At 36.2% G+C, this 24,636-nt stretch overlaps 4 protein-coding genes across 6 annotated transcripts; 2 read left to right on the top strand and 2 right to left on the bottom strand.

Annotated features, from left to right (window-relative positions):
* Positions 1–2,686: 2,686 nt before the first annotated feature.
* Positions 2,687–4,355, top strand: LOC137241176 (coiled-coil domain-containing protein 97). Its single transcript, XM_067768495.1, has one exon. The coding sequence runs from the start codon at positions 2,842–2,844 to the stop codon at positions 4,075–4,077; it is 1,236 nt and encodes a 411-aa protein (XP_067624596.1). The 5' UTR covers positions 2,687–2,841; the 3' UTR covers positions 4,078–4,355.
* Mettl14 (methyltransferase like 14) lies at positions 4,348–6,040 on the bottom strand. The gene is made up of 4 exons (XM_067768496.1): positions 5,866–6,040; positions 5,599–5,796; positions 5,202–5,544; positions 4,348–5,133 (listed from the first exon to the last, which is right to left on the bottom strand). Exons 1-4 carry the CDS (start codon positions 5,929–5,931, stop codon positions 4,523–4,525), a joined length of 1,218 nt encoding a protein of 405 aa, XP_067624597.1. The 5' UTR covers positions 5,932–6,040; the 3' UTR covers positions 4,348–4,522.
* Positions 6,041–17,756: 11,716 nt separating this feature from the next.
* Positions 17,757–19,363, top strand: Ostgamma (oligosaccharide transferase gamma subunit). Of its 3 annotated transcripts, none has more exons than XM_067768493.1 (5): positions 17,757–17,881; positions 17,963–18,058; positions 18,160–18,886; positions 18,945–19,107; positions 19,189–19,363. In XM_067768493.1, the coding sequence occupies exons 2-5, from the start codon at positions 17,972–17,974 to the stop codon at positions 19,202–19,204; spliced, it is 993 nt and encodes a 330-aa protein (XP_067624594.1). In that variant the 5' UTR covers positions 17,757–17,881; positions 17,963–17,971; the 3' UTR covers positions 19,205–19,363. The 3 variants fall into 3 exon arrangements, with proteins under 3 accessions (XP_067624594.1, XP_067624593.1, XP_067624592.1); XM_067768492.1 differs by having other exon boundaries at positions 17,844–17,881; positions 17,945–18,058; XM_067768491.1 differs by lacking the exon at positions 17,757–17,881 and having other exon boundaries at positions 17,888–18,058.
* Positions 19,364–20,095: 732 nt separating this feature from the next.
* On the bottom strand, positions 20,096–21,438 carry LOC137241175 (polyprenol reductase). Its single transcript, XM_067768494.1, has 3 exons — positions 20,770–21,438; positions 20,408–20,706; positions 20,096–20,333 (listed from the first exon to the last, which is right to left on the bottom strand). The coding sequence occupies exons 1-3, from the start codon at positions 21,344–21,346 to the stop codon at positions 20,241–20,243; spliced, it is 969 nt and encodes a 322-aa protein (XP_067624595.1). The 5' UTR covers positions 21,347–21,438; the 3' UTR covers positions 20,096–20,240.
* Between the last annotated feature and the right edge of the window lie 3,198 nt (positions 21,439–24,636).

The raw sequence follows: 24,636 nt of genomic DNA, 5'->3' as shown, positions 1-24,636 counted from the left end.
GAATCCGAAAGCAGAAACTATATTTTTTATCTCGTTTAAAAGTTATTCGCGGAAACCCCGTCGATACTATTGTCGATTTTTTCGTTGTTACAATTACACAAACGAAAACAAATGAAGGTGGTGAATAGTGTTGCCAAACTTAATCAGTAGGCCATGTTAGTGTATAAGAAGGAGACAAAAACTCACACGTACACAGTTGTTTACATCACATTTGCGCAAGTCCCCTTAAGTTCGTGATAGAAAGTTTGTATGAGGCGCTGATCGTAATTTTTTTTTCGTTTTAGGAATTGAATGTTCCAATTCCAATAAATGGCAAGAGGACTTTTAAATTGCCTTTTATATCGCCAGGTTAACAAACGTATAAGTGTAATATACATGAAACATTTAGACGTGCATAAGCAGCTAACATATGTCGCAAAGTAAAAGCCCGTAGCACAAATTTTCTCCTTGTAATTGCTAAATATATGGCTTGTTGCGATGTGCTTTTTCAAAATTTGCAATTCATCATGAATTATATTTTTATGTATGTATGTATCATAATTTTTTATTTTTTTTTTTATTTTCCAATCTCCAATATCACTTTATGGTTGTATGATTCGAATCCAGTAATTTGTATAATCCGGTGAGTTTTAATATAATATGTACAGATGCTCTAGTCCATTCAATTGTGGTAATTATTTTTCGTTTATTTCATTTTTGTAAAAGTATTTTCGTCTTTTCAGGTGTTATATTTTATATTTATTCTTTTAAATATTTGGAGCTCATGTGAAGAAGCTCAGGACGCACTACATAAATTTTCAACCTTTGCCCAAGATTTATGGTTGTATGATTCGAATCCAGTAATTTGTATAATCCGGTGAGTTTTAATATAATATGTACAGGTGCTCTAGTCCATTCAATTGTGGTAATTATTTTTCGTTTCTTTCATTTTTGTAAAAGTATTTTCGTCTTTTCGGGTGTTATATTTTATATTTATTCAGGTTATGTGTACATGACTGTACATTAGTATATAATACGGATATTTTCAATCCCGTTATTAGTTCTTTTGCAATAAAATTTGCAGTTAGATGTATGCAACGACACTGCATAGTATATATGTTAAACAAGCATGCTTTTTCAGCATCAATTATATACACTCCGTTAAATTGTCCCTTTTATTTTCGAGAATTTTATTTCCATTAGTATGTATGTATATGAACATTAATTTTCAGTGGCCTGTTGCCAAGTGTCTTCAATGTTAAATTTGATTTTGCACGATAGCAAATATACGTATGTTTTTGCACAAAGTGCATGTTTTATTTTAACGTTTTTTGCCCGATAGCAAATGATTGTCATTTTTTGCACAATTTGCATATTTTTACAGCACAATTCGTAAGTATTTTTAATTAATTTTTGTCATATCGACTCCCGCACTATCCGCCATTTTATTCTCAAAACCGCGTGAGTAAAGCCCCTTGATAACACGCGGTTGAGTTGTGGGGAAAACCGAACTTGACGCGACGACGTCAGAAAACGAAGTGGCGCTGATCGTTAGGTTCACATTGCTGACAATCAGATGATAGTCATATGATACTGTAGGGTAGTGGACACACTTGTACAGGTACACTATGGACAAGACCGGAATGTCAATATTAAATTCTACCTACTATAACTGTAAAATGATCAAAACCTCGAAGGCTAAAAAATCGAACGATGTTTCAAAAATATCGATTCTTCATTCTTCGAAAAAAGATCGATTAAAAATCGAATCGAAATCCAGCTCTACACTGTGGTTGATCTGTCATTGCTTTGCTACAACATTTGTTAAAGAATATGGAAAATTAGCCAAACGTTTTTTGTAATAAAAGTAAGATAAAAAGTAAGATAAAAGTAAGTAAAAAAACACTATGGACAAGACCGGAATGTCAATATTAAATTCTACCTACTATAACTGTAAAATGATCAAAACTTCGAAGGCTAAAAAAATCGAACGATTTTTGAAAAGTATCGATTCTTCATTCTTCGAAAAAAGATCGATTAAAAATCGAATCGAAATCCAGCTCTACACTGTGGTTGATCTGTCATTGCTTTGCTACAGCCATTGTTTACTATATAGTTTGGCACATGGTTCAATTATGTACAGGTTGGCTCATCTCATCAGCTGATTTTATTTATGTCATTGCATGGTCGAAGGGATTGTCAAAAGGAGATGGCAAACTCAAAATGAAACCAACACATTGGCAACATTTTACTTACACATACAAAAACTGCTAAGTTTTATGTTTCCATTCCATACCATTCGCACCAACACCAATACACAGATTTTGACAGTTTGAACAGACATATTTTGTTGCTTTACAGATGAGCCAACCTGTATATAGTTGAACCATGGTTTGGCAGCTTAAGTAGAGGTTATGTTGCGAATAGAGTGGAAGGCAGTGGACTAGGCAGTGGAATGTCATATAATGAAGGAATGGTATTCGGAGATTTTTCAAAGTTAAAAGAAAAATGATAAAAGCTTTAATATAAATAAAACTATTGTTTTAATAATAACAAAAACGCCATATATATTCTGTATACATAAATTTGTAAGGATTATCTCACTTTAAAATTTGAATTAAATAATCTAAAGTTTTGTTTTGAAACTGAGTCGAGAACTGTGCGTGTGAATGTCCGAATTTTCACCGATCAGCTGTTAGTTGCGCTACTTGCAAAGCGAATTCATTCATGGATTCGCCTTGGCTACTTGGTAAAATTTACAATGGATACAGCATTTGTTAAAGAATATGGAAAATTAGCCAAACGTTTTTTGTAGAAAAACTATTAATTTTGTGAAAATAAATTAACTCTTATTTAGGAAGTATGACAGCTGATCTCACGGAAGCTGACCCTGTAGCGACACATATTGGAAGCGCTGCTAATACGTCCACCACCACCCATAATCCGGAACCAGATGATACAGCGGATAACCATTCGTATGAACAAAACAGGCATTTCGAAGAAATTTTAGATTTTCTAAGCATTAATAAGCACATCATATTTAAGTCACAACAAATTGATGATCCGGAACTACACCGAAATGAAAAGGTTCAAATCGCACGAGATATTTACAATAAAAGCCCACAACTATTTCTTATGCGTTTCGGAAGTTACTTGGACGAGCGACATCTTACAATATTTACGCAAATAGCTGCGCCATATAATGAACATACTGATGAAATTGGGCTACTCATTGCAGATTATCGGAATAAACTGCATACACGAAAACGTGATGTAAAGAATCGACGTTATGCAGCTATGCAAAAACTTATTATAGAAGGTGAATATTTTAGCGAGCAAGAAATGATGAAACGAGCACCTGAATTGTATCAGGAATTGGTAGGACAATATTTAAGTGAAGCCGAAAAAAAACAAAGAGATACATACGATGTTAAAAATACAACATTTTCGGGCATATTAATGCACACCATGGAGCAACAACAACTACAAGACGTGCTTAAATTAGCAGATAAAGAAAATATAAAAAGTATGCAACAGGAATGTGATTTTGAAAAGAAAATTACCAAAGAAGACGAAACAACACAGAGCACATTTGTTGACAGTGAAGAAGACGTATTGGACAAGGAGTGCACTACAGAGGATGATATACCAAATGGTTTTCGTCAACAATGGGGTAATTTTGACAATGAACAAATAGCTTGCTCAACAAGCCATCAAGCAAAGAAAAGGTCAAAAGAAAAACCGGAGTCCAATGTGGTTAGGTTGAGTAGATTGTCACAAGCCGATACATTCATAACAGCCGGTGAACGCGAATTGCTGCGACAAGAATTTATTGGAATCATGCGTGAGCAATTTCTCAGTGGCGGCGATCAGGACTTTGATTATACACTAGTTGACGATAATACACAATTAGATGACCTAAGTCTATTAAATCAGGATAAAGAAGATGAGTATTTTGAACAGAGTGATGATTATACCAGTGATGAAGGCGTTATTACCAAAGAAGGAGATAGAAGTTTCGATGATGATGAATCAGAAGATGAGCTGGATATATTTATGAATCATTTAAATAGGCATCACAGCTTACAGCAACATTAATTTCATTGACATATACCACTAAAATAAAACAAAAAAATGCATTTTGGTTTTTACTCTAAACATCCAATGTTTTTTAAGCCATCTCTAAACCTAGATCCTAAGAATGTTCTTAGCAAATTGATATTTAGATTATCAATAGCAATAACTATCTTCTCATTTTTTGGAAACTTTTGCGGGTATGAGTCCATCTGGCACTTTGCCGACAGCCGCGAAAACGATGGTGGGTACAATGGATGTATATATACGCAAATATACTTAAAAAGCAAAAACTTTAGAAAGTATTTTAATTTTATTTTAGTTATATAGAAAGAACAGTTAGCTTATGGTATACATGTGTCAAAAAAAAGGTTTTCTCATCAAATCTCCTCTAAATGGGTTTTCGTAAAAAGTTAAAGAAGCAAAGAAAAAATCAAACAAATATAGCAGTACATTACATTTTTCGAGCTTATCTAGGGCGTCCGCGTCCACGTGGAAAACCACGTCCACGCCCACGTAACACTTTACTATTAGCTGGTGGACTTTTTGGTCGCAAAGATTCAATGCGGCTAGTACAACCTGTAGCAGGTGCCTCAGCAAAATATGTTTGATATAAATCTGCGTTAAAATTAGAATTAGTCAATTCCGGTCCGACGGTTAACCAACCAGGTCGTATACTAGAGTCCCGACCAAATAAATGCATGCGCCGGCGTCCCAAACAAAAATGCTCTATTATGTGAAATATTTCAATTGGTTTTTCAAAACTACCAAATTCGTCTTCTTCCGATATAATTAAATCGATGTCTACATTAGCATGTATGAAATCACCATCTGTGGAACGGCGCACAGTACCTTTAATACCCATCAAGCAGTGTTCCTTAGTACGTTGGAATACTGCTTTCGGTTCAAGTTGTTTTGAGTGACCGGGCTTATTTATATTTGTGCGTATCCAACAGATATCTTCACAACGACGAAACCCCCATTTTTTCAAACAATTACGCCCCATATCCAAACCCTCGGATGAGCCACACCATAGAAAAACAAATGAACGATGGGCTGCTACTTCGCCTACGTCTAGATCTGTAAAACAAGAGAGCAGAAAATACCTTTTTCTATCACTTCGTATATCATAAATAGAGAATATGTACTTGAAATTTCTTCCCAGTTCCAAAAAACACGAGGTGCACCACCCACAGTAGCAACTGATGGTGCTCCTCTAGCATATTCTTCAAGTGGTGGCTCAATTAAAATAACGTCAAATTTTGTGCCTAGGATTTTTAGATCTAAACTTTTTAAATCCGATTTTAAATACATCGGCGCCGATGCGGTGTCTTGTATTAATTTGTCTTTCAAACGTATTAGTTCGCGTAGTTTTGGGTACTCTTCGAAGCGATCGGCCAATCCTACATCTCTAATGAAATTTTGCGGCCTTTGTCCAGTATCGACGAAGTGCTGGCAGTAATCATTATGTGGATTTGATGATTGTGTCCCCTAAATGAATGGTAAAAGTGTTTAATTACTTAAATAAATTATCTACCTAAATACCTTTAAAAATGTGGTTGAGTCGCGATAAATAATCTCCCCGGGTGTCTTTTTACCCCCGCTAACCCCTTCATCATCCCTACTGCTACCGACACAGCTTCGTTGACCGCCATATCCTGAATAGCTGCTACCTGCAGGATTATTTAACTCCTCAGCAGTACCAAGTACAATTTTTAGTTCATCCACGCTCGAAAGTCCCAACTGCAATTTAAAGAGAAAGATTTTAATAAATAGCCCCTTCCAGTCAGTTCACAAACTCTCACTACATACTGTTTGAGCCAGCAGTTTTTTTCGTTTTCGTGAACGCTCTTGTGATATTTTTAATATATCACTCATGATGCAGAAAGTTTCGTGCGTGGAGCTAGGTAACCAAAAACTATAACAAAAAATCGGATATTAATGAAAATAAGAAAATGTGCCGGCTATTTGACGTTAGTTTGTCTGCTTGTGATTAGGGATCCAATTTCATATACGATTGCAAACATATCGATACATTTGCCATTCAATACCGATATTTATACTCGATACCTAAGGGCCTTTCACAGTTGACAGTAGACTGAATAATTTAATAATAATTTAACTGTGTTTTAATTTATCATTTAACAATTCACCAAAACAAGAAGCTTTAGCCATTGAATAAGTTATTGATGTTGCCTTTGTTAATAATTGCTCTAATATAGCTATTTTTACTGATAGGTTAGTTTCATGTCAAATTTTAAAAAACAATAATACTATTAATTCTATTGCTATTAGAATTCAAAACAAAATTATTGATAGTAAATTTGATAACATACATATTATTTGGACACCTAGTCATGCTGGCATTTATAGAAATGGAAAAGCTGACGAATTTCTAAAAAGGTTATTAATAACGATGTTTTTTAAAAATGTAAAATTCACTGTTGATGGAGCTCAAAAAATTTTAAGAACTATGATTTTTGATGCTTTTTATTTAAATTTTTTAATTATTTAAAGGATCACCCAAATTTATTTGCTTCCATTTTTAATATAAGGAAAAACTTTTGTTCGTTTCGTAGGGTCTACCACGTTATCCCCAAAATCAAAATCCCCAAAACAAAATCTTCAAATCAAAATCCCCAAACTAATAATCCCCGACACAAAATCCCTATTTTATGTGTGAAATAAATTCAAATTAGGTTTAAAATCGCCGCGACCAAAAAAGGCTAATAATCCATACCAACTTTCTGCATAGGAGGCCTTCGACCGCGCTTATTGAAAATAACCCTGGGCTACGCCATGCCAAGTCCGGGTGTGTGGTATAACCGTGGCTACCGCCACGGTGATGTCCTTCTGCGTAGTACACGCTTCTGTTAGCTTGTTCGAATTAGAGCGACTAGCAGTCCTATATATGGATAAGTAAAAATACGTATTACCAAAACGTGAATATATAGTTATACATACATAAATATGAATGAAAGAGGAAAGAGATATTGCTATTTTTTACACGGTCATGATGTTTATTATAGCACTGGGATTTTGTGTTTGGGGATTTTGATTTTGGAAATTTTGTATTTGGGGATTATGTGTTTAGGTATTTTTTTTCTTTGGGGATTTTGTGTTTGGGTATTTTTTTTTTTTTTTTTTTTGGGATTTCGTAGAACTCCCCGTTTCGTAAAATTAGTTTGTCTGCTTATGATATTAAAAGAATTAACAGAATTTTAACTGGTCACACATATGATAAATCATATTGTAACGAATTTAGTGAAATTCTGCTAACGTTCGAATCGCTAAACTGTTGAATAAATAACTCCAATATTCAATAATACGCCAATTACACGGCTCAAGTATCCTTGTGCCAATTACCAATTTGCACAAGGATTTGCCCGGTGTGTGCACTGGTTGCGCTATTTGCGCAGAGAACTGCGCTAAAATCAAAACGATTTTGATATTTACGCATGTCTGCAAATATTGCACATGCTTTTTTCTTTGTGTGTGGTGAATCTTACACAGTTTACCTGTGGTTCCTGATAATATAACATCAGTAATTATTGCTTAAAAATGTTAATATCGAAGGCGTAAGGACCATCTCTAGCTTGTAACAGGAATTCACACAAATTCAATGATACATAAAAATTTTTTATACAATTAGAACACATGGTTCATTTGTTGCGCTAGTTGAAAAATTAATATTGCGCAGTGCTGCAATGAGTTGAGCTGGTCTTGCAACTAAAATATAAAAATTATAAATACAATGGAAAATAAACGCTTCTGGTGCGAGTTTTTCGACTTATACTGGGAATTGCCAGCACTTTGGAAAATAAATAGTGTTTTTTTATACAATTAGTGCCTTTTTTATACAATTAAAACACATGTTTCATTTGTTGCGCTACATTAAAAATGAATATTGCGCAGTGTTTTTGAGCCGTGTATGTCCAAATTTTCATTTGCACAAATTCCGTCGTTTTATATTTGCGCATGGCTTTTGTGTCATGTATGGGCCGTCTAATGCAAAAATGGTCTTTATTAGACTACGTTGAAAGTACTTCACAATAACACTTAACTTTACAACCAATAGCGTGCTTTAATCAAACTGATTACTCAGCTTTCGCTGCTTTTATACTCTGTACCCAAATGTCTAGACGTTTCTTCTGCTAGAATTTTCTACTTGGTTCCCAGCTATACGCTGTAAACTACAGATACACGTTTATAGCCTCTCGCATAGCCATATGCGCATGTATATGTGAATACAAGAGCTGTAAAAGTGTGCAATCATTTGAAATTTTAAATCATTGATTTAAGAATGCTGTTTCTTCATTCTTTCATTCCTTGTTAAGTGTTATGTTTGTTGGGTGTTAGCCGTAGCTCAATCTTTATTAAACATAAAATAACATACAATTTACAGGTCATAATTACATAAAAAACAAATAAATATATAAAGTCTTGCCGCGTATTTAATTACCGGTTGTGGGATGTTTGGCAAAAGAAAAAGGAATATGTAACGTTATGTCCTTTGAAACTTATTTATACCTTAGCGATGTCACATACATATTTAAATGAACGGCACAATACAATAGTGGTGGCGGCCACCGTGGTGTGATGGTAGCGTGCTCCGCCTATCACACCGTATGCCCTGGGTTCAACTCCCGGGCAAAGCAACATCAAAATTTTAGAAATAAGGTTTTTCAATTATAAGAAAATTTTTCTAAGCGGGGTCGCCCCTCGGCAGTGTTTGGCAAGCGCTCCGGGTGTATTTCTGCCATGAAAAGCTCTCAGTGAAAACTCATCTGCCTTGCAGATGCCGTTCGGAGTCGGCATAAAAACATGTAGGTCCCGTCCGGCCAATTTGTAGGGAAAATCAAGAGGAGCACGACGCAAATTGGAAGAGAAGCTCGGCCTTAGATCTCTTCGGAGGTTATCGCGCCTTACATTTTTTACAATAGTAGATACTTATACAAATACATTTGACAAGTGAACATTTTCGGAATTTAATCTACAATTAAGGGTTGCCAACATCCCTTTTTCTTTTAGTTAGATGGTAATCTGGAGTCCAAGCTGGAGGTCTCTTGCGTCTCGTTGATCTTCTTAACTCTTGAGAAACAGCAGGTGGTTCAGTAGTTGACTCTCGAGCATCTGTAGGTGTATCATTGCTAACTGCTGTTAATGATTCCTTAACAGGAATTTCTATATTCGGAGACTGTGTCTGTTCCTCGGCTGGATTACTTAGCGTTGACTCTTGCCCTGTGGAAATGTCACTTTCTTGAGCTCTTGAATTGATTGAATCGGAATTCGAAGTTGTTGGCTTAGGTGGAAGCTCAAAATAATCATATAAAATATCCAATGTGTTGTTTGGTGTTTTTACGAATCTTGGTCGAAGCTGGTTTGAATGAGATTTTACCGCTCTAAATATTTTAGAGTTTTCGATTTTAACCTCGTAGTTAACTTTGCCTAGAACCTTTATGATTATTCCGGGTGCCCAATAAGATTGGTTAAGTTTATATAACTTTGCGTAAACTAGATCTCCAACTTCATAATTTCTTTCTTTAGCTCCATGTCGCTTATTAAACTGTTGTTCCATGTGTTCGTTACGTGACTCATTGGATGGCTTCGAAATTTTAAGCATGTCGAACTCTGTACGTAGTCTTCTCCCAACGAATAATTCAGCTGGCGATTTCCCTTGTGGTGCATTGCGATTGGGTGTGGTGCGATATGTTTGCAAAAACGTTTGTAAAATTTGGGTTGGTGTTCCCGCGTCCTCCAATTTCTTTAAAGCTCGCTTAAGTGTGTTCACAAACCGTTCCGCTTGACCGTTCAACTGCGGGTGATACGGCGCTGTGAATGTATGGGCGATACCATGACTTTTGCAAAAATCCGCAAACATTTCACTGGAAAATTGTGTACCATTATCGCTGACAATTAGCTCAGGATTTCCAAACTGTGATGTAAAATCTGAAATGCACTCTAAAATCTTTAATGATGTGATCGACTTAATTTGATATATTTGAGGCCATTTCGAGTATGCGTCGATTATTACCAAATAGTAAATTTGATTAACCGGACCTGCAATATCAATATGAATGCGTTGCATCGGATGCTCTGCATTACGCCATGAAGAAAGAGTTGTTTCTGGTAATGTTTTGGCAACAGTTGCACATTTTTCACATGATTGAATATACTGCTTTATATCCTCATCTATACCCGGCCAGTATACATAACTTCGTGCTAGCGCTTTTGTGCGTTCAATTCCTTGATGACCTTTATGCAGTTGCTTTAGGATTCGATTGCGAAAACACTTGGGAATAACTAGACGATCTTTTAGCATGATGCAATGTTCAACCATACTCAGACTATCACGATGTGTAAAGAAACTACGTAAATCGTTGCTGATTGTGTTCGGCCACTTACCAGTCTTCACGTGTTTTGTAACATCTTGTAAAAATGCGTCTTGCATTGTCGCTTTTTGTACCATGTGAAAAGTAATTGGCAGAAATTCTATGGCATCAATTGTAATTTGCTTAATATCACGTTCAAGCTGGCAACTTGCTATGGCTGTTTCTTCATTAGGTTTTGATGTGCTTCTAATAACACGTGAAAGTACATCAGCTGCACCAAATTCATTGGTAGGTACGTATTCTAAAATAAAATCATATGAAATCAACGTTAAGGCCCATCGCTGAAGGCGGTTTGCAGAGTGTGCAGGAATCCCCTTCTTATTACCAAATATGGCAAGTAATGGCTTATGACCTGTATGTAAATAAAATTTTCTTCCATACAGGTACTTATGAAACTTTACTACTGCAAATACCAAAGCCAAGCCTTCTTTTTCAATTTGCGAATAATTCTTCTCAGCTTGTGTCAGAGCTCTTGCAGTATGCGCGATTGCTTTTTCGCTACCATCTGCGTGCAAGTGACAAATATATGCACCTAGACCCACGATAGAAGCGTCCGCTGCTACCTTGATTGGCAGTTTGGGATCGTAGTGTGTTAGTAAGAGATCTGATGAAAGAAGTTTTTTTAAATTTATCGAAGTTATTCTGGCATTATGTGGACCAGTTCCAATTTGCATTCGTTTTTAGTAAATTATCCAAAGGGTTCCTAAGAACGCGCATCCCTCGGATAAACTTTCCGTAATAATTTATGGCACCTAAAAACCATCTTAATTCGCTGACATCTTTCGGTGGTGGAAGTTCCAAAATTTTGCTGATTTTATTCTTATCTGGCCTTACGCCTTTCTGATCGATGTGATATTCCAAATACGTACAAGATTGTTGAAAGAATTTACATTTATTGAAATTGACCGTAATGTTGTGGAGTTTAAAACGTTCAAAAAGTTTAATTACTGCGCTTATGTTTTCTTCTTTAGTTTTAGTAGCTACAACAACATCATCTAAATAGGGAAATACTCCAGAGAGTCCCGAAAGTAATGATTCCATAACCAGCTGAAACGCTCCGGGTGCAGATTTAACTCCTGGTGCTAAACGATTGAATGTATATAACCCGCGATGTGTGTTGATTACGAGAAGTTTTTTTGTTTTCTCGTCTACTTCTATTTGCATATAAGCATTGTTTAAATTGACTATAGAAAAATATGAACAGCCGTTGAAATTAACAAAAATTTCGTCTGGTAGTGGCAATGGAAATGTGTGAGGCTCAAGCTGTGCGTTGAGGCCTGTAGAATAGTCACCACAGATACGAATATTACCTGAAGCTTTTTTGACTACCACGATTGGAGCTGACCATTCGGAGAAATTGGCTAGAGTAATAATACCGTCATCTTCTAATCTTTTCAATTCCCTTTCGACTTGTTCCCTTGCTGCATAAGGTATTGGTCTTTTTGGGCGAAACACCGGCACCGCTTGAGGCTTAAGCTGTAAGTGAACTTTGTATGCCATACAGTGACCTATTTCATCTCTGAAAACAGTTGGAAACATCTGACGTAAATTCGGTTCGACTAATCGACTGCTAGTTTGGATGCTTCTGCATGAAGTGTAATCAGTGATGGGAGTGTCCCAAAGATCAAACAGAGAAATTATGTCTGTGCCTACAAATTTAGGTTAGTAGAAACTGTGATGGTTGCTCGCTTGTTTTTTCCATTCACCACGACATTCGCATCAAATTCGCCAGCAATTGCAAGTGGATTTGCTGAAGCGCCGCGAATTGATTTTCTAACCGAACGTAATTGTGGACTACCTATGCTGGCCCAGTTTTGTTTGGAAATAATGGTGATATCCGACCCGGTATCGTGTTGCAATTTAACTGTTGTGTTGTTAATTTGTATTGCCACGGAACGTCGATTTTTAGCGCCATTACCACACATTTTAAATACGCTTTTGATTGATTTACGCGTTTTCTTACTCTTTTTCTTCGTACTAGCATTTTTCGTTTTACGTTCCGAAAAGCACGTGCAATACCCTTCTTTATGTCCGACTTTACCGCATTGAGTACATTTGTGGTTACTGAAATTACAATCACGCACGAAATGCATACCTCTGCATTGCCAACAAGGTCTACTTGGAGTTGACTTGCTGGGTAATTTACTTTGTTTATGCTGAGCTTGTGAAACTGCTTGAACCTTGGATTGCTGTTCAGCTACGACCGCATCACTTTTCAAATTTCTAATACGCTGAATTTCCGCGACTAAATTATCTAGTGTTAGTGGTCTATCTACAGTTTCAGAGTCGAGTATGCTTAAAAGTCGAGCGCGAAGATCTTCATCACGTGTCGATTGAATACCCTGAACGAACATCAAGCATTTAAAATTATCAGCCGTGCAATTCTGTAGCGAGAAATTTTCACATAACCTATTTACTCGAGCTGCATACGTCACAATGTCTTCATTTTCTTCGCGCACATTTCACATACATTTTACTCTCGTACTAAATTTAAATCGCGTGGCTGGGCAGGCAAAATGTAGTCCCAGTATTTATCGAACACATTTGTGCTTACCTTGCGTAAAAGCAAACGTACCTTAGCAGCATCGTCTAATAATGCAACATCAACTGTGAAGTTATCTTCATAGCGCACATACCATTTGGCAAATCCGCATCATAGCAAAATTCACGAATACCTTTCGAAATTGTTTCCATAATAGCCTCGGAACTGCCCGTTGTGCTTTGTGTTGCATTCCTACCATTTTGCTCATTTGTAAATGTTGCAGTGATCAACCGCTCCAATAGTTGTTTTTGTTGATCTGCGGTTTCTCGTTGCCGCGCCAGAAGTGTTGCTACCACTTGCCCCAATGGGTTTGTCATTTTGGTACTGCTTTTATTAAGAGCCTTTTATCTCGTCGCCACTGTTATGTTTGTCGGGCGTTAGCCGTAGCTCAATCTTTATTAAACATAAAATAACATACAATTTACAGGTCATAATTACATAAAAAACAAATAAATATATAAAGTCTTACCACGTATTTAATTACCGGTTGTGGGATGTTCGGCAAAAGAAAAAGGAATATGTAACGTTATGTCCTTTGACACTTATTTATACCTTAGCGATGTCACATACATATTTAAATGACCGGCACAATACTATAGTAGATACTTATACAAATACATTTGACAAGTGAACATTTTCGGAATTTAATCTACAATTAAGGGTTGCCAACATTAAGGAATGTGGCTTAAAAGTCAACCCATTCTTCATTCAGTAGTGGGAAAAAAGAATGCACTCTTGAACTCTTCGAAGAAAGAATGAAGTAATTAATGAATCACAAACATTTTTCAACACAGAATAAGCATTCAAATGAATGCAGCCTTTGCCAGAGAGGATAAATACAATAAGAGCCGTCCATCGTTATTTGTTTGGCATTTACTCGATGTATACTGAGAGGTCTTCGCTACTTTTTTTTTTGGGCGAGATGTTTATAAATGTCTTCTATGCATTTTCGTGGGGTATTTGTGTTTATTTTTCGACTGTATTTAATTAATTAATTTAATTCATTTTCCAAAAATCACAGTTGAACAAGGGGCCTACACGGCATGGATAAATACGAGACAATTAAAAATGTCCCTCTCAGAAAACATTCGGCATCAATTTTTTCAATTTCCAGCGAGATACTCGCCACAAAATGACGAGTGTCGGCTCTTATTGTAGTTATCCTCTTTGCCTTTGCTGAGTATGCACACACTTTTCTAGTACCAACCAATTATGAAAAATGTCGTACAAGCACAAAACCCGCTCAAATATCACATGGTTGCATTTAATTAAAGCCACTTCAAAATATCAACACAAAAATTTTGTTATTGACAGTGATGAACAAAGTAGTTAATTGAAAAAGCATTTTTATAAAAGTTGTTCTAAAAATTTAATAATAAAAAAGCAAATGACAAATATTTCAACATCCCTGTTCCGAAAATTGTCTTCGTTCTAAATAAGTGTTGCTAATGTGGCATATAAAAGGCTTGCAGGAAAAAGTACTAATCTACATTTGAACATCCTAAATTGTTGATTAAACAATTGAAATATATATATTATAAAAGCTCTTAAGTTCCTTCATATATTCCTCCTAGCGGTTTTGTGGTCAAATACTGTATAGATAATGGTTTGTTGGATTGTTGGATTTTGCAATATACTATTTTTCTCTATTTTCTAAGAAAAATATTCTTCTAAACACAATAGTTTATAATTACAGTCATTTAAAGTAGGCTCTATGGGTAGTTGTAGCTTTGTTGATAGCAAAGAAAATTAACTTTGAATACAAATCTGCTCAAGTAAGATAGAATTCAACCTACAAATGCCATGCAAACAGGCAGAGAGACTAATGGTCCTTCTCAATCACTCAGGTCCTATATTTATATTCCGTCAAACACTGTCAAAACATCAGCTGTAAAAAACTGTAATCCGATGGAGCCAGTAAATCTCTTTGTGGGGAGGGAAATTATTAACCTCTGAAGTGTTTCTCCCAATGAAACATCTTTTTTTCGTGGCACATATGAAGGAAAACTGGGAAAGTGACTCAGGTGTATAGAAAAAGCCTGAATCCCTGTAGGTCGATGCCATGGAATTAGGCATATATTTATCGAAATTCTCGGAATTAGGAAGCTCCAACGAAATCGCTGATAGACCTATGTACTTTGATGTATTTAAAAATAAACGACTTAAACTCAAGTATCTGTTTTTGTTATATTATCAGCAAAAAATACCCACAATTTACTCTATTTGGTCAATGCACAATGTGTTCATTTACAATATCCATTTTACTACAACAGCAAAATAAGTAGGACATATAGAACCATCTTGACATATAGCAAGAAAGCAATAGATTGTCTTTGCGAAGTTTAAAAAGAAACTGAAAAGGAAGATTTATTTACTGGCATATTTCGATGATTTAAGGCAACTGCAGTTTCACCGTGTGATTCGCGGTTCAAATATCAGTGAAGCCTTTGATAACATTCGAAATTGACTGATGATGATTATGTGGCGGTTTTCGAAATGTTAAAATCGCAGTATGCCAGTAAATTTTTCTTTCTTTTCCAAAAATAATGATTGAACATTCAATTATTATAAGCCGGTGTTAGGCTCATGAATTCTTAAATATTAAACTACTTGAATAATTATAAGGGGCTATTACTTCTATTGATAAATTTTACGCCTTTTTTTGCACCCAACTCCTAAATTGATTTAACATATCTGATGGCAATGAAAGTATACAAAAAAGAACCCTAGGGAAAAAGTATTTAGTACTGAATGGAAAAAAAGTGTGTATTCATTTCAAATTTACATTCATTAAAGGTTGGGAATGGTTTCTACATTCCCACTCTATGTTGAATTATATTTTACCATTCAATAACACACACACTTTAGATTTGAGTTAAGGTGTTTGAGCCATTCAGGAATGGAGATTTATAATATGCAACCAATAAATCACAATTTTTTAAAAGAATGCTGAGAGAATGCACACTCAATTGATTCAATTTTTTTTACAGCTCTGGTGAATACTACTTCCAACCATGACTACATCTGTATGTGAGTTTCAAATCGTACGATATAACCGCTTTTGGCCTCTCTAAATTAACCACCCTTCTATTTCGTGGTTTCCCAATAGTTTGTATGCGTTAGATGGTATCACTGATCCTCTTCACAACTTTGTACGGGCCTTCCCAACTGTACCAAAATTTAGATGGAGCACCTTTCCGCCAGTGAGGGTGGTATAGCAGTATTAAATCTCCCTCCAAGAAACCTTCCGAATTATTGTTCTTGTCAAACCTATGTTTCATCTTACTGCTCATTACCCTGGTTCGTTCCCTCACACTCTGTTGTTTGGCCAATGAACTACTTCGTAGGCTTGCGCTTGACGGATTGGCTTCGCATAATCAGTATCGTTCCGACGTTCCACAACAGTAGTGCGCCTTGGCTTGAAAATGCCCTCGCAGTCTTTCTGGAAAATTCTTTCCTTCGTTTTAGTGCGTCCATTTGGGTTTGTCAAAGCCAGTGTTTCTCTCGCAGGTATCTTTGATTTTGCTTTGTTTGGCCCATTCGTTCCATCAACCTTTGCCCGCTTTACTTTCTTTTACTTTTGTGTTCTCTGTTGTATCTCCTCCACCAACACTCGCTTACTGCTGAACCCTTTCTCCAAACTGAAGTTAAGTGGCAAATCCTGGTTCTTATAGCGCATAATCCTTATCTGCATATCGATCGTGATGTCATGGTCAACTAAGAAGTCCACTCCCAATATGGCTTCATCAACAATCTCCGCCATAACGAATTTGTGTAGAACCATGACCTCCCCAATTAAGACTTTACATACCACTTCTCCCTGGAGAATGAGATGCGCCCATATCTACAGTCAGTGCACGCTCCTTGCCATCCAAATTTCCTTTGACGGTAAGAGTGCTCGATTTCCTTCCAGTTTGCGATATAGGTATCACACGACATTCAATAGCTGGGGCACGTTCTCGATCTTTACATCTGACTCGCTCTTGCTTATCTCCTCCAGCTTCCAATTTGCGACCAGCCAAGTTGGAACTACCATGACCGGTGCTGCAGTGACGTGCAATGTGACTTGGGTTACCGCACTTGAAACACTTCATAACTCCGTCATTTTTCTGTTTTAATCACTTCAGTGCTTCCAAAATTGTGTCTACCCAGAATTGGGCTGTATACATATAAATAAATAAATAAACTGAAAAATTGCTTTAAATAAATGTGTTCATACGTTTAAAAGCAATGAGGGCAGTCCCCCCTTAATTCGTACACACTGATAATTGCTTACTGCCGTGGTGGTAGATTTTTTATTAAAAATAGTTTCACATCACTTTAAGCAAAGAGGATAGATATACATATCTATATATATATATATATCTTTGCCAACACGCCGATTTTGACAATCTGAACAAAGGTATTTTGTTGCTGTAGGGATGAGCCAACCATATAGTTGAACCATGGGCATTCACAATAACGCAAAGCTGTCATATCCATTGTTTACTATATAGTTTGGCAGCTTAAGTAGAGGTTATGTTGCGAATAGAGTGGAAGGCAGTGGACTAGGCAGTCGAATGTCATATAATGAAGGAATGGTGTTCGGAGATTTTTCAAAGTTAAAAAAAAAAATGATAAAAGCTTAATATAAATAAAACTATTGTTTTAATAACAACAAAAACGCCATATATATTCTGTATACATAAATTTGTGAGGATTATCTCACTTTAAAATTTGAATTAAATAATCTAAAGTTTTGTTTTGAATCTGAGTCGAGAACTGTGCGTGTGAATGTTCGAATTTTCGCCGATCAGCTGTTAGTTGCGCTACTTGGTAAAATTTACAATGGTCATATCGTTGACAACTTCACATTTTCTAATTGGTTTTTCGTTTTTCATATTTATTGGAGCAGGTGGTGTATTTCTACAAATATTTTAAAATTATTAATTATACTGTGATTTATACTGAATTCTAGTACTTTTTAAACAAATAGCAATACAATATGAATTTGCTAAGGCGAACGCTTTTGTTTGGGCTGCTAATGCTTGCAGGATTTTTCGTGTTCACCATGGCGCAGAGTAAACAAAAGGTAAACTGATAAAATATCAAGTCCATATAATTTAGATGGCCACGTCATGTACGATGCCGGCTAACTTTTGCTCGATTATATAAATTTTTCCGTTATTTTAGACCGGCCTTTCGTTATCTGAGAAGGTGCGCAATTTACAAGATATGAACATGAAAAAAGCTTTACTACGCTTCAATGGGCAGAAATTTCGGGAATACGTAAGGAATGCACCAAGGAATTATTCGGTTGTGGTGATGCTGACAGCACTATCATCATCACGTCAATGTCAAGTTTGTCGGCAGGCACATGATGAATTCACGATTGTAGCGAATTCTTATCGTTATTCACCAACATATTCAAATAAATTATTCTTTGCTATGGTTGATTTTGATGAGGGCTCTGATGTCTTTCAAACATTGCGTATCAATACAGCCCCAGTTTTTATGCATTTCCCTGCTAAGGGCAAACCAAAAAGACCTGATACAATGGATATTCATCGCGCTGGTTTTGCAGCTGAAGCGATTGCAAAATTTGTGCACGAACGCACCGATATACAAATACGTATTTTCCGCCCACCAAACTACTCGGGAACTGTAGCAATGATCACATTAGTCGCTTTAGTCGGAGGCTTTCTCTACATTCGTCGTAACAACTTAGAGTTCCTATATAATAAAAATATTTGGGGCGCAATGGCGTTATTCTTCTGTTTCGCAATGATATCAGGACAAATGTGGAATCACATACGGGGGCCACCATTAATACATAAAAGTAAGGATGGTGGTGTCGCGTACATACATGGTTCATCGCAGGGTCAATTGGTGGTGGAGACTTATATAGTTATGTTTTTGAGTAAGCGGAAATATAAATGTGAAGGAATTTTTATTTGAGACATACTTAATTTTTACAGATGCCATGATTGTGCTCGGCATGGTGTTGCTAAAGGAGTCTGGTTCGCAAAGTGATCCAAAAAGAGCCCGTATAATGGCTATAGCGGGTCTATTGTTGCTTGTTGTGTTCTTTTCCTTTTTATTGTCGGTGTTTCGCTCGAAAGCGCAAGGATATCCTTATAGGTAAACAATACATTTACACTAAGTATTAAACATACGGGAAGCAATTATTAACCCCTGAAACTTGTTTTCTTTTATTTCCAGTTTTCTTTTTAAGTAAATAATACATGTGCGTACACCTCTCGTTTTTTGTTTTTTTACCTGCCGACATTCAAAAACGCTCTTAGTCGAGTTTCCCTATGTACAACTATTTAGAATTAAAAAGAAGATAAACTAGTGGAGTTTCAATAAAACTGAATTGACGGCAATTTTTAGTTCACTAACCTGTTTTAATCGCGAATAGGTAATTTGCCACTGGTGATATGTGGCATGACATGCTCCAATTTTAACGCTGGAAACGCTTATTTTGATATCATAATCACAATTTGCCTATTTTGTAACTTTCAAGAACTTTATTGTGAAATTTTAACTAAAAATAATGTTCAAGCAGTTAATGTGTTAAATTGCCTACAGCCAGTTTACCGCCTTTCATTTCGGTTAGTCGTTATATCTCCTTATTAACCTGCACTGTCAAGATTCTAGATGCGAACAGCATCAAGAACGGGGCAAGGTAAGGAAGCTGTGTGAGTATCCAAAGGCCGTAGCTTACTGACAATTAAAAGAACGGGGCGGTTTCAGTTTTACCAAGATTCATATCGAAGATAGTAGTTTCTGTTAGACCTTAGAAAGGATGCGATATGATCCTGTCTAGAACCAGGTTCGCCTGACTGACAAACAACGTACATCCATGTGCTTACTATATGAGGTTCCCACAGAGGTTACCTATAAAGTTGGGAAAACCAAAATGTACCACAAATTTGTACGCTGGGTTGGATGAGACATATTTTCACTCGGCATACCGAATACTACACTCAGCGTTAAATGTTGGTCCCTGAGAACGGGCTACATCGGCACTATATTTTCGCTGATTACGCCTGTTTCCACGGAATGTTACTGGTGGCACTTCTCGAAGCCATTGCGGAACAACAATGGGAAATATAAGATAACAGTGTAAATAGGTATATTTTTTATTTTCTATCTATGAAAAATATTAAACATTGTACCAAAATCTTTGTATATTTAAAATAATTTGTTAATATGGGTATAAATAACCATTTTTTGTACTACAAACTGTAGTTATGCAGGTCATATAAACCTCACAAGATGAAAGGTATGAGCGCTCGGCGATTTTTGGGATAATTTTTGAAATTTTCCTTGTACCATTTGTGTGTTAACAAAGCATTCATAAGCTGTAAAGATAGAAGAAACCAAATATTACGATTTCATAAATTCTATAAAAAAAGTTTTATTTTTGTTATGATACCTGATTACAGAAAACCCAAACGGTAACGAAAAACCAGGTGGTACTTGGCAATAAGGCTAACAGCGCTATATACATTTTTATTTCAAAAAACATATGTGGTGAGGATATCAAATCGAAGAAACCACCAGACGGCAATAAATGCTGCTCAGTTTTTACTGCGCCAGTTTTAGCATCCTTACGTAAATTGATTAATATTATATTTGACTTGTATTGTTGTAAACAACTATTAAGAAATATTAATATGCAAATAGATTGCAAGAGAGTAATATAACTCAGAGACAATGCGGAAGGTTTTGTACCTAAGAAAAATATAGAAAATATTGCGTTAGCAACTAGTACCAATATTAGCAGAACTCTTTTACCTCTAACAAAACCTTGTGAATTACTTAGTAACGCTAATATTGCACAAAAATAGTGCATATAACCAACTAGATAATGACTTAAATTGATTTTACTATTTTTAGCGAATATTTGTATAAAATGTGTTTCATAAAAACGACGGCCACACTGCATGGTCATAAGTACAGTGGCCACCAGGGCGCAAGTAAAATCAACTTGCATGGTTCTATTCGCCCGCCCACCAGCCATAAAGTCCAAAAATCGCAGCACAAATTCGGGTGCCTCAGCCTTTGTAACGCTTCCATGTACCATTAACAGCAGTGCTAGCACTGACCAAGGCAGGGCGAACGCATAAAAATGTTTAAACCAACTCTTCGGCATCTCTGTGCAGTTAACCAGATAATTTGTTGGGCCTTTGTGGGAGTGTTTGCCATAGCGGTAAGATTGTCGCAAAAAATTGGGCAGCCTCGGTTCTACCAAATTGACGAGGCTACCGAAGGAAACAATTACTATCGTAAAACTCAGAAAGATAAAATTTAACAAATTGAAATTATAATCTTCTATAAAACGATTTAAAATTATATAAAAATCCATTAACATTTCGTATTAGGCAGTTTTTGTTAAAAAAATAAACTCACCTTGCCACAAAAAACGTAACCTTTGTGAATTCATAAAGTTCAAACCATAGTGTACCTATACAAGTGTGTATGCGATAAACGTCAAAACTACAAACAGCCTCGCTCACCTGATGGAAATCTCAGGTCTAGAGTCGCATTTTTGGTCTCAACGACAACATTTTTGACTACCAATCGTATCGACTTTTTCAATTTTTCAATCATTCGGCGCACTCGGTAATGGTATCCATTTTGAATTCGCTGTCATTCCGAATCAACACACTTGTACTTGTACACTATGGTTCAAACCATTGTACAGGTTTACAAGTATGATATGTATGAGAGGGAAACAATTTCTTTCCCTTTCTAACACACGGCAGTTTGACACTTCGGTCAGTGTCAAACTAGCGTGGAACCCAGTGGAACCTGCGTGCTGTGAAGGTAAATTTTTTTGAACGAATTTAGTAGGAAATTTAAGTGCACCCATATGGGTCCTTCAGAAAATTATAAAAAAGTCTTCAATTGGGGTAGTATATTTCTTTGTAATATAAGAAAAAAAAATTTTATGCAGTTTTCGATAGCAGCTTGTCACGTACACCTTTTAGGGGTGAATCCGCCCCTTTGCGCGATCAAGGTGGAATGTCCCCCAGCTAGCTCAGGGCGAGAGGTCGGGGCCCTTAACCCTTGTCCACCTTGATGCGGGGCGGATGTCACAATCATCATTAAACTTACATCCGTGCACCTCCCTCGCAGAAAGCCCACCCTGCCTTGGACCGCTCGAATTTCTGCTTGGCAGCGAGTCCCCTTTTTCTCTGCTCCAAATGACCCTGCATACTCACCCTAATGTCATCTTCACCCTCCCCCAACCGATTAAATTTTAGCAAACCATTTCAATTTCTTTTCCAATTTCAATCTACCATATTATTTATTTGAAATACCTTAATTCTATACAAAGAAATTAAAAGAAAACGTACTTTATGGCTATCGAGCCAAATATCAATGCTCATGAAAAATAAAGATTTAGACCAGGACAAACAAAAAACTTATATCACACTCGAATCGATATATGTATATATATGTGAATATCCACAGGTACCACAAGAAAAATGTATAATTATTCACAGGCTTAACACAAACCACAAAAAAAAAAGGACACGGAATAAAAATTCAAACCGTTTTCAAAAAAAATAGATTGCCGAACGGTGTATGCCTATATATATATATACATATATATAGATTCATATACGTACTTTCAAAACTTAAAACGGTATGTATGTATATATTCTGAAAAAATGTTCGATATAATATAAAAATAATAAGACATATGTACATGTAACGGAATCATTAAAAAAAAAAATACAATGTTACAAAAAAATCAGTCTTTCGATTATTCTAATTTTGGCAAAGAAAAAAAATATTATCCATTAGCATGTATATAACTCAAACACGAATAATTTTATATATGTTACACCCATTTCCATCATGGGATATACCCTACAAGTGTTTTCCAATCAGAGATTGGCAATTTGTTCAAGGCCTACTTGGTCACCAAAGTTCATCCAAACGCTTTTGGGCTCAATCGGAGCCACTTCAAAAAATTATCCGAGAAACCACCCTAATGCCTACCTACAAGAGCGCTCTCAAGGAAGTTCAGGGGTTTGTTGCAGGGTTTATTGGCCACTGCACGATACAAAAAAAAACGTATTTCCTTAAATTTCTCCGTTTGGAGTGCCTTTGTAGTGCCTTATAGGTGCATTTACATTTGGCAAGGTTCAAATTTATACGAGATTTACTACATACAGGAACAAACTATATATATAAAAAACACCTAAACTAGACTACAATTATCCCTGCAAACACCTTCCTCTTATTACTGCCGCTTCTCGTCGATCTCGAGTTGTTAATGTTGTTAAGGGTATATATATATTGCTTGCAGTCTCGACTGCCGGAACCAGATAACATATGGGGATAGTTGTTTTCAAATATAGGTGATTGGTATAGGGACCAGTATAACTGCATACATGAAACGCATAAATGTCCGGTAAAATGTAATAAATAATTTTCCCTGGCGCTGTTGGAGCTTTCGTCATCCGCGGTGACCAGATGGCATTCCCACTAGAGGAATAGAAAAATACCAATCAGCTCGACTTACATGGGCTAATGGAGGTATTTCACGCCAATTTTGGCGTTCACGCATTTTTATTAGGGTGTTTATGACACCAACAAAATAGCAAAATTGATAGCACCAAAACAAAAATCTTCCAAAAAAATACGTGCTCAACATTATGAGGATTACTTTTACCGAAGAAAACTTTAGTTTTTAAGTAGGGATATGAAACAAGAAAGACAAGAAAAAAAAGCGGTTAGATTTTTCCGACACAATTAAAATGTATCCAGAAAATTTTACAACAAAAAAGGGATGATTATTTCAAAAAAGAAGAAAATTAAAATGGGGGGCGATTAAAACCCGGAAAATTTCATAACCGAAGTCGACAATGGGGTTGCGTGAACCCCAAATGGCGTAAAAAAAAAGGGAATTAACAAAAAAAAAATTCAAAAAAAAATTAAAAATCTGGCACTTACCCTCATAAAATCTATTCCACATCCATTATGCCGTTGGTTGAATTGTTTTACCGACGGACCCGATAGGTTTTATAAGGCCAAAAGCCTTTTAAAAAAAACAAGTTTTTTTTTTTCTTTAAACCGGATCTTTTTTTTTTTTTAAACACAATCTCACTCTTATAATTCGCTTTACTTTTACGCGCACAGGGAAATACACTCTAACTACACATTAGGTACTTATTTTGTACGATGACGGACCGCGCAGCACAGACGAATTGGTGCAATAGACTTTTGGACTGATCTCTTTTCTACAGTCACACCCCCTTATATAGATAACAACATAGCAGATACACCGTTTTCTTGTGCCGTTTTCCTATTATCATCCTTAATCTCGACCGCAACCATAATAACCTATATCCATCCCTTTCCTGTACTCACCACGCTCGGAGCTACCCTGTGGCTACCATCTGGCAACCCTTGGAAAAGAGCTTTTGCCAGTTCCTCTATTGTGAACATACCCCGTGTTTGACGTTTCTCGTTTGTTTACATTTTTACGTGCGTGATAAATCTAAATGTTTTACCTTTTGCTATATTGGGTAATTATTTCTACTTACACTCAGTGGTGAAGTGAATTTAAAAAAAAACAAGACCCCATTTCATGTGGTGCCCTTTTTTTTACCCGAGAGTATGCGTCTGGACTGCCTGTAGAAGCAG

The sequence above is a fragment of the Eurosta solidaginis genome, chromosome 2, assembly GCF_040869045.1.
Source record: "Eurosta solidaginis isolate ZX-2024a chromosome 2, ASM4086904v1, whole genome shotgun sequence".
NCBI classification, from domain to species: Eukaryota; Metazoa; Arthropoda; class Insecta; order Diptera; family Tephritidae; genus Eurosta; species Eurosta solidaginis.
This window is presented reverse-complemented; position numbering and strand designations above follow the sequence as displayed.